The sequence below is a fragment of the Priapulus caudatus genome, unplaced genomic scaffold (genome assembly GCF_000485595.1).
Source record: "Priapulus caudatus unplaced genomic scaffold, Priapulus_caudatus-5.0.1 Scaffold1081, whole genome shotgun sequence".
NCBI lineage: Eukaryota > Metazoa > Priapulida > Priapulimorpha > Priapulimorphida > Priapulidae > Priapulus > Priapulus caudatus.
Window position 1 is genome coordinate 50,594 of NW_014578142.1, and position 10,772 is coordinate 61,365.

The window sequence follows — 10,772 nt, forward strand, 5'->3', positions numbered from 1 at the left end:
CCACCCTCCTCAGCTCCAGCCCCACCCCAGCCCCCACCCCCCGAGACCACCGCACGTGTCACACGGCCACGTAGAATTTCTTTCGATGCTGAATTACACAAGTTAATGTGCAGAAAATGGCAAAATAACAATTGATTATAAACTTATTATAACTGGTTATAGCCAGGTAGGCACTTTTGAGGGTCTAATGTTATACTGATGGGAAAGTGGGAAGCATTTTATTCACTAATATTTTTTTATATTTTCATGATTTTATTCAGTGCTGATGTTTTGCCATTCATAGCCATCATTTCTATCGCCTGTGACATTCTAATCAATCGAGAATCATTGATTGATTTGCAGAACTACAACATCTATAAGCGTATAGTGTTTGACATGCTGGCCATGCCAGGGATGGATGAACCCAGCTCCTACAGAACGTGGGCTGATCTACGTGACCTGCTGTTTGACCTGGTCAGTTACAATTACATCTGTTTGTTCCTCTGTCACTTATTACTGACCACGGGTTAGTTACATTAGGAAGTGTTTGTTACTTTTAATTACCTCTGGTTAGTTAAACTGACACGTCTCTGTTTCTATCTCGATTATTACTGGTCATGTATACTAACATGTTTTCATCACGGTCCCAATTATCATTGTGATATTTGTAATTCGTAATTACGAGATAGTCATTTATAATGTTGTTCTTATTCACAAGTACTGTTAGTGGATCGTTTTCAATGTGGATATTATTCTGTATCGATGATATGACATTCGTTTGCGGACATTTCAGTCTGAGAACATAAAAAAGTCACCAGACGCAAACAGCAAGCAGCATGAAGAGTTTGAGAACATGCTGCTCATTGCACATTACTATGCTAATAGGTAATTGTCATGGGTCATGTAAATTTTACAGCCTTATCTGTTGTTTAATATAGAACTTTTATGTAAAAACATCTGTTCTACCAACCATGATCATAAAGATGAGTGAGCGAAGTATTAGAAGACCTGTCACATGAAATCTTCACCTTTTGATTCTCCTTCAACTATATATATGAGTGATCAATTTTATCGAGTCTCAATTTTACATGCGACATCTTTAGTGGTGTGGCCTTGAGCCAAAAATCAAACTGCTGCATATTGCAAGTCGAGAGCACCTTATCAGAACATTAAAAGTATTTATATGATGTATAATATAATACTATTACTGTCACAAGTCTAAAATGTTTATAACTTTTGCAGAGCCCTTCATTTTAAAACTTGTGACATTCTTAACCTTTGTCATCACTGTTTATGATGTGTCTTACAGTTGGCCTTAGTACTGCTCGAATTAGATACTGGTGTTTTTTGGCGTGGTGGGAGTGTTTTGTCTGTGCGCGGATGCCAGTAAACAGATCAGTGATTGATTTTGCACGAACAGATCCGCGTGTCTGGGGCAGGAGTCGCTGAAACCCATGACTTCAAAGCTGTCGGCAAGCATCCTCAGACATACAGATGTAGTTCCAGCCGACAAGGCATTCTATGAGGCGGGAAAACATGCAAAGGTAAATCGGCTGTCATCAGGTGGTTGAAGATCTACCAGCAAACATCATCAATGTCATGGTGCAATGAAACTATTCGTAGCATTCGAGATGACAATTCATGAAATTTTTATGAGCTGTTCAGAGTAAAAATGTGTAACGATTTCAAATTCAAAATCTGATAAAGATTTTGGAAGCTTAGTGGATTATACAGATTCAAAGATTGAATGGTACAATCAAGGAGCTAAACCATATTCTTTTTTACTTTTGCAGATTGCAGGAATGGAAAACATGGCATTTGTGTTTCTTAACCGGTATCTCGACTTGGTTGAGGTATGTATTTTTGTGTAATGGAAGTTTTCATTCAGGAAGACCTGCTAAATTAACAAGATTCCTCAAGTTTCTACATCATTTTAATTATTCTAAATTATTTGATTATCAAGGAGATCTCGGTTGACAGAATCGTTGATCGTTCTTCATGCACACATTTTAAATGATTACTATGGGTAGAAAGATGGGTGACATACAATTTATATATGCACATATTATTATATAATAGAAATATTGTAATTTCTACATTATACGTACATGTTATAATTTGTATGAATTACGATCAGGCCATCGAGGATGGATCACTGGACATGATGGACAACAGTGATTTCCAGGACACGGACATTCCATTTGAGATTCCGCTGCCGGAAAAGCCTTATCTCCCTGTGAGAGAATAATCATTCTAGCACTCTATCCATCACTGTTTGCAATTCTTTAAGGTCGACCTGCCAGTAAAATAATCGCAAAACAATTTCACTTGATTAAATCGAAGCAATTCCACGACTAATTTTCATAGTGTATCGAAACAACGTTCTGCAATCGTATCCTAAACGAATCGGTGCACAAACAGCTTACGATGAGAACGCCTGCAACGGATCCGTCGCGACTTTACGTGCGTCGAATCATCTACCTTTTGTCGTCGTCATCGTTTGCTTGTGGGTTACAGGAGACGCAGCACGAGGAGACGAAGGAGTGGGTGCTCGCTGTCTCCATGGACCAGAAGATTGAGCAGGTGTTGCCGCAGGATGAACGCAACACCTATGAAGCCTCACTCGTCGCCGCCAGCACGGGCATACACGCACTGCCCTGTGTCATTACAGGTAAGATGTACTGTCCTGTGTCATCACAGGTAAGATTTACTGTCCTGTGTCGTCACAGGTAATATTTACTGCCCTGTGTGTCATCATAGGTAAGATGTACTGTCCGGTGTCGTCACAGGTAAGATTTACTGCCCTGTGTCATCACAGATAAGATTTACTGCCCTGTGTCGTCACAGGTAAGATTTACTGTCCTGTGTGTCATCACAGGTAAGATTTACTGTCCTGTGTGTCATCACAGGTAATATTTACTGCCCTGTTTGTCATCACAGGTAATATGTACTGTCCTGTGTCATCACAGGTAAGATTTAATGTCCTATGTGTCATCACAGGTAATATGTACTGTTCTGTGTGTCATCACAGGTAAGATTTACTGTCCTGTGTGTCATCACAGGTAAGATTTACTGCCCTGTTTGTCATCACAGGTAATATGTACTGTCCTGTGTTGTCACAGGTAAGATTTAATGTCCTGTATCATCACAGGTAATATGTACTAACTTGTGTCACCACAGGTAATATGTAGCACTATGTTACTGTGATTGGCATTAGTTATATTGCTGTCATTGGTAGCAAGTCGGTACATCTATGTAAATTCTGGCTTAAAGTTTTGCCTCGTGCATCTGACCTCTCACTGTAGGCTTCTGAAATGTCTTGGTATTTATGGTCGTATATTATATTCTGAATATACAGGTTATCCAGTTCTGAGAAACAAGCTTGAGTTTAAGCAAAGCGGCCGGGCTGCCAATAAAGATGACTGGAACAAGTTTCTGATGGCAACTAAGGTATGCTCATGTATTGTCAAGGTACCCATGTTTGTAGCGCATGTGCACACGTGCTCTTACGTGCGTGGTGTGTGTGTGTGCGTGCGTGCGTGAGTGCGTGCGTGCGTGTGTGTATGTGTGTGCGTGCTTTGGAGTTGCCTTATTCTGTGCAAAAATACTCACCTATGTTGTCACATCAGGAACAACACGCAAAAATCGAAGTAATGCGATCTAGATAATATAATAAATGATCGCTGCCATACGTCAGCGTTGACATTCCCTTTGCGTTGTGATGCATGCATAATTTGTTCGCTGTGTCTATTGCCTCAGATGTCGCACAGCCCCGACTGTCAGGACGTGCTACGCTTCATTGGACAGTGGTGTGGCTCCACTCCAAATCCCAGCTACTCGTTCCAGTGATGACTGTCGACCGTGCCACCATCGACAGTATCGTGCTGCCACCTGTAGGACGCAAACACACCGATTCCAGTGAACTGCATTCCAGTGGTTAAATACACCCGTCCGTATCACGCTGCATTCTACTACATTATTCTACATTACATTAATAGTTTTGTGTTTGAATAAGACAAGTGAGGATCGAATCTCACACAGTCGTGTTTCACGAGGTACTATCATAGTGTGTTATCGTAATGCCTTAATTGCCATATATATATATATACGAGCTGCCTCGGCGCTTAGTGCCTCGGCAGCTATAGGTGAGGTGCAACGCGCCTCGGCATCCGGTGAGAAAATGGCCCGCGCGAGAGCTGAGACAGGGACACTGAAACCATGAAAACTGCATAAAATGTGCCAACTTGGCTGTATTTGTGTGCATATTTTGAGCATATCTGTCTTACCGGCTCTGTATCAATAGTAAGAAAATTAGAACCGAGCGCTTTGCGGTAAGGTCGATGGAAATCCATCAAAATTCAGCTTTGTTCATAAAAGTATGAAAGCAATAAGCATAAAAAGTAATCAAGCAAGCATATTTCCTTAAAAGATCCACAACAATTGCATCAACAATATTCAAGTATTGCGGCGCGGTGCAGGGCGTAGGACTGGATCGATTTGTTTTTGTAAGCCATGTGTGTACGCGGGCGTACGGGGTTGCGGCGCATGCACCAGTCTCAACCAATCACGACCAAGTGATAGCAGCAGCAGCAGCAGGACACGCCGCAAATATATAAATATATATATATATATGTATATATATAAAAAGTAGATTTCCACTCGTTGATAATCACTAGTTTGTGGTTACCACAACCTCTTGAATACTCCCATGTAGCATTTCTCTGATTGCTGACCAATACTCCGTTCACCACACAAACATCTTATAATCGTCCAATACTCCATACACTACAGAAACCACTTTCAAAGACTGCACACAATTATGTTCTAGTCTACTGCGTTGTATTGTTTTGTGTACGGTGTTTGCTACTATTCCACTAATGGTTTTCCAATAATCCATACACAACGCAAATCACTATTTCACTTTTCCTATATCATATGCAGTCCAACACTCGTGTGAACTTGGTAACACCAATAAGTATTACACGCTGTTTAAAGTAAGGATTTTACCTCATTCACTCCAACCACAACGCAACGCTTTTTTCAGAATTGTAGTGGAACGATTTACTATTCTAGATGCAGTAAGAGTTTTCTTGTGGCATTAGTTGTTATATCAGCACATAACTCGCACATTTTCTCCATGTGTTTAAATTATGATATATAAGGTCGGTGTTATAAATTAGTACGTTAAATTTATCGTTGAGTGGTTCGTCTCAGGCGATATCTGGTCACATAGATATGACAATATATAGAGGGCGGAATCACATAGTTTATTTGCATTTCGTATTGAAATTAATAGCACTCATCTCGTGCGTTTATTATCCGTCCATTTTACATTGTCTGTGATAGATTATTTTGCTGTTCTTTGTCACCTGATTGGTTTCGTGCAATATAAAGATTCTTCTGTTCGCATAAACGTTGACATTCTGTAAATGAGTTCTTTTCACACATGTTACAAGACAGATCTTACTTTGTGCTACAGTATGGTGTAATTCTGGCTGACTAGGCACCTTGTAGTTATTAAAGTGACACATTCAGATGGAGATTTTTCATATCAAACTATTTATGAATTTGTGCTCTAGACTTGAAATGTACCATTTTAATTAACAAGGGTATGTTTCTTACGGCACATAGTGTTCATGCGCAGACAGATCTCCGACTAAGCTAGAATATAAGGAAAATTGAGACCGTGGCTAATTCATATTGCCTGGTGGGGTAACGTCCGTGGTTGGCACAATACGGACGCGAAGTTCCTCTCGCCATCTTTTTCTCCATCACCTCTCCATTGACTTCACTTTCTTTAGTCCTCTCTTTTCTCTCACTATTTCTCTTTCCTTTCCTCCCGCTCCTCTCGTGCAATCTCCAGGGACCGACCCCACATCCCTTGAATGTCCTTTGAATTTTGTCATTTGTCCTTGAAAGTCCGTAATTTTTCCTTTTGTCATTGAAAGTTATTGGAAATAGGCCCAAGTGCTATCTCCACATTTTGTGTCTCGCGGGGTGGGGGGTGCAAAAGTTTCGGCTGAGAAAATACGGTTATTTGGCTGGCAAACTTTTCACCGTGCGACTGATGCCGTGCGCGATATTATCCGCGAGAGGGGAGTAAGGGAAAGAAACGGAGAAAGGCGAGTATATACATATATAATTATATATATTATATATATATATATAATTATGTATGCATATGTGTATATATATATTGCGCCCGACAGAGAGACAAATTGTGAGAGAGTGTGCGTGCGTGCGTGCGTGTGTATGAGAGAGAGGGGGAGGGTGAGAGTCACGGAGAGGGAGAGGCCGGGTGAGTGGGAAGGCGAGAGAAGTAACTACATTAGAAGGAATATGTGCATTATATATATATATATAATTATAATTATATCTCGTGCGTGTTATTGACGCCGTGGGCGATACCATCCGCGACAGAGAAGTAAAGCCTAGGAGAAGGAATAAGTTATTATCTTTAGTTACTACCTGGCATAGCAGATGAAAGGTCAGCATAAAGAACAGGCAATTGTTTATTATTGCTATTATTATTAAATCTTTATTGCATGTAATTCAACTACAAATACATGTACTAAAGATGGTATTTTTTATGGAGAAAAACCTGATAAATGCAATAGTGTGCAACAGTTACAATATAAAATTTCTGAGTGATTTGTAGCAGAGAAGCTACTACACCATAGTGTAAAACAAAGGCTCTCTCTCTCTCTTACACCTCGTAAATAATAGTCTTCAAAGTCCAAAAGACTAAAACGAAGACAGAAAAAAACAAAGTTGATCTAATAGACAGATAAAGATGGATCGCAGTAGAAAGAGCCTTAAAATTGCAATTTACTAAAGGAATGCCTCACTGTTCCGGCGCTGCCTTTTAACTCTCTTCATCTTCGCTATCGCTTCCCATATGCGTCATCTCTTTCCTTATTTATCATCTCTTCTTAATTGTCACCCCTTTCTAACTTCGTTATAGCCCTTTAGACATCTTTAGAGATTATGCGGGTTTTGTATGCAACGCACAGCAGGTTGGGAACTCCCATTGTCTTCCAAATAGTTCCGTTACATTTTGCTTGATTTCGGTCGCTTAGCAACGTACGTGCGTCGTGATGGGCTTTGTCACGTCACTATAGCCAAAGCGTGAGCATCATATTTAGTTTTCGTTTCGTTGACTGACATGTGACCGCTACTCAAGATGACGAGAATAAAAGACAGCGCGGGAGCAGTGAGGCATACATGCGGCAGGGGATCGTGAGAGATGCTGATTGCTATCATCATGCCATATATGAATTAATTAATTCATAACACCAGCGCATCGAAATTCCTCTTGCGACGTAGGGTAAGTGTTCGCATGTTCAGCATCATTAAAAACTAAAACTTTAATCGTATTGTTTAATTTTACATGTTACTACGTATATAAGCAATATCCTATTTGCCTTTCATTTAGTCGAAATATTACGTTCAAGCTCATAAAGCAAAAACACCCGACTGCCCCTATATATACCTATATAGGAAGATTTCCCGAATTATGAATAAATATGATCATACTTATAATAAAGAACGTCCCACCCACAACGTAAATGTGCCTTATTAAACTCGTCCTTTCATCACATTATGCTTGATAACTAGTTTAACATATTTAAACGATGCGCTTTAATGAATAATATTTCAAATGATTTTTATAGTTTGATATAGTTTCGTCTAAGCCATTATGAACATTATAGGGTCATCTATATTAATTTTCTAGATACATTACCACGCGATCGTACATTATACTGTAACATCCTCTATTCCAGATCCCTATTCCGTTCTGCAGCGCCTTCGTAGAAAACCCTACGAATTTCTACAACTCGCGAAAATGTACGACCGCGCGGAAAGAAACGTCTGCGCCGAGGCGACGGGTAGTACGAGTCCGGCTGTCGGACCCGGATCGTACCAGCCAAAGCTGCCGCAGAGCGTCGGCGCGCGTCGGCTGCGCGCCTACGCGCCCTTCCTGAGCATGGCGCCGCGGCGCACGCTCGCGATCCGGGCCGAGACGCTCACGAATCCGGGTCCGGCGAAATACGACCCGCGCTTGTCGCAGCGCAACGTCAAGGGCGGCCGGGTGCTGTCGAATCGCGGTAAGCGTTTCGCCGACCGGCTCTCCGACGCGCCCGGACCCGGCGCGTACCGGCTGTCGCGCTGGGGCGACCGTGGCGCCGCCGCCGACGTCGGCGCGCAGCAGGAAGCGGTCGCCGACGCGGGCGGTCGCCTCATCAAGTCGCATATCATCTACGACGTGCGCGGTCAGCCTCCGTCCGTGCCGTCGCCCGGTCAAGCTAACGGCTACGACGAGAGCGAGTTCGGACTGCTCCAGAAGAGCCGAGCGGACGAGAAGGACACGACGATGGGTCCCGCCTACTACAACGTCGGCAGCGACGAGACGAAGACGACGCGCGTCTACAAGGGCGTCTTCTTCGCCAAGCAGACGGGAAAGCGCATGGACTTCCGCGGCCGCCGCGGTCCGGGACCGGGAGACTACAAGGTGACCATGCCGATCGGGAGAGCCTACGACAAGTCGACGCCGCTCTTCGAGGCGCATCTGCCGCGATATCACGAGATCGTCGTACACGTCGAGCAGAAGAAGGCCGTGCCCGGGCCGGGCAAGTACGACCAGAGCGGACAGTTCGAACAGCTCGTCGAGAGAGGGCGCCTGCGTACGACGCTTCCGCATCCGGCGTTCGGCTGCCAGACGCAACGCTTCGACCCGCACGAGATGAGCGACGCTCCGGCGCCGGGATCGTACGAGGAGGTGCGCAGCTCGCTGCACGTGCCCGACGGCGACGGCATCGCCGCCGCCGGCGTCACCTTCACGCGGCGGCCCTTCAACCAGACGTCTCTGCGCTTCTGTCCCGAGCATGCGATCAGGGAGACGCCCGGACCGGGCACCTACCACCACCACGGCATGGGCCTGCAGAGTCTGCATCACGCCTACCTGACGCGCACGCAGGGCGGCTCGTTCGGCTCGACGGCCGTGCGCACGCTGCCGATGACGACGAGGCAGCAGGCGGCCGTGCCGGGCCCCGGGTGCTACGAGCCCGACGCGCGTCCGCCCGGTAACCGGTCGAAGACGTCGTACACGTTCGCGTCGCGCAGCAAGCGCTTTCGCGCGGCGAAGACGAGCGCGAACGTGGCGCCGCCTCCCGGCGCCTACGAGTCGGACAAGGCGCACGACCGGACGCAGTGTCGGCAGCGGCCAACGCGCTGCTTCGCCGACCACGCCAGCTTCCTGTCGTCTGCGGAACGCTTCACGGCGGTGCCGGAGATCGTGCGCGCGCAGCCGGATGTGAAGAATCCCGGACCGGGAGCGTACGAGCTGCAGCTGGGCTGGTGCGGCAAGAGCGCGCTGATGGTGACGAAGACTGAGCGCTTTAAGCACGTCGTGCCGGATTTACCCGGACCCGGACACTACACGCTGCCGCCGCGTCTGCGCAACACCATACTGAAGGGCACCTACAACATGACGCTCGACAACCCAGTGCCACCTTGCGGCAGAAACAGCAAGACGGGCATCGCAGAGAAAGCGTTCCCACTGACGGGAATCAGCACGTTGGGATGACGCGTTCCGGATATCCGCTGCGTTGTGAAGTGGTTCCAGAGGTCATCATCCGTGTAGCAGTGTGTGCGTAGCAGCACGATGAGTGCGACCTGCGGGAGACTTCTATACTCTGCTCCACCACTCTCTCTGCTAATGAATAAAAATTATTTACCTAATTAATCTGCGCGCGCGAGTGTGTGTGCGTCTGGTGTGTGTTTGCGTGCGTGCGTGCGTGTGCGTGCGTGTTCATGAGTTAAGCCTTCATGCCGGCGGAGCAGAATCAACATTATAAATCAAGCGGCAACATCTGACTCTGTCCGAGCTGCTAATAACGTGTGTGTGTGTGTGTGTGTGTGTGTGTGTGTGTGTGTGTGTGTGTGTGTGTGTGTGTTTGCGTGCGCGCGGTGTATGTGTGTGCGTGTGTGCGTGAGTAATCAATGAAAACGCGTGGTTAAACGGAGGTACACTGTATTCATAACGAGAAAAGTACGAGCAATGTGTATTTTTTGATTATGCAATTGTTTGTCTATACTTTAGAAGCTTATAACATAAGCATGACGTTTTGTAAATGGATACATAGATGGATACATGGATTATAAAGCTATATTCTTGAAGACTTACGTTCCCAGTTACGTTCATAACCAGGAATACTTTTTGGATCGATATGATGATAAACATACACATATCAAAGACTATAATTTATGTAAATATATTTTTGAAAGCCTATAAGGACGCTATCGCTTGCACGCAGCGTACAATCTTCACATGTCTTGGGCAGTGCCCCCGTTTTTGTATTGCTGTTGGTTCAGACGCTCTCAATGCTACTATCATTCGCCCATCAACATGCGCAATAGTATGAGCTGAACCGTGAGTGAATCGAACCCAAAATGAACTAGATCGCAGCTGAATTAAGTCTGAGACCTTATAAATATACACGAAAAGCTCATTAGCTATTCCGTCTGCTAAGAGCCGATAGGGCAAGAGCAAAGCCGCCGCCAATGCGCTCACCTAAAACGACGTGTGTGTATCGATCATCTAATACAGGCCAGCTTTTCACTGTCGAAGCCTGATTCGACGCTATTTGTCAGAGAGGAAATTGGATATCGTATTAGGGGGGAGCAGTAGGCATTCTACGTTAGACGCAGGGATTGACGCGTGTGCGAGAGAGCGCGCAGTGAGTATTACGTGCAGATCAGGATGCCTCTCTGGGACTAAACGATGCAGAGAA

At 45.1% G+C, this 10,772-nt stretch overlaps 2 protein-coding genes across 2 annotated transcripts in view; both read left to right on the forward strand.

Moving 5' to 3' along the window:
• Positions 1-5,396, forward strand: part of LOC106815277 (intraflagellar transport protein 172 homolog) — a 39,832-nt gene extending 34,436 nt beyond the window's left edge. Inside the window, exons 33-40 of the mRNA XM_014819724.1 lie at positions 343-453; positions 773-864; positions 1,400-1,523; positions 1,773-1,832; positions 2,117-2,215; positions 2,497-2,650; positions 3,338-3,429; positions 3,739-5,396. Of these exons, the coding sequence (XP_014675210.1) occupies positions 343-453; positions 773-864; positions 1,400-1,523; positions 1,773-1,832; positions 2,117-2,215; positions 2,497-2,650; positions 3,338-3,429; positions 3,739-3,828 (822 nt within the window). The 3' untranslated portion in view covers positions 3,829-5,396. The remainder of the gene's footprint in view (positions 1-342; positions 454-772; positions 865-1,399; positions 1,524-1,772; positions 1,833-2,116; positions 2,216-2,496; positions 2,651-3,337; positions 3,430-3,738) is intronic.
• Positions 5,397-7,825: 2,429 nt separating this feature from the next.
• LOC106815278 (sperm-tail PG-rich repeat-containing protein 2-like) lies at positions 7,826-9,565 on the forward strand. The gene has a single exon (XM_014819725.1). The coding sequence runs from the start codon at positions 7,826-7,828 to the stop codon at positions 9,563-9,565; it is 1,740 nt and encodes a 579-aa protein (XP_014675211.1).
• The last annotated feature ends 1,207 nt before the right edge of the window (positions 9,566-10,772 follow it).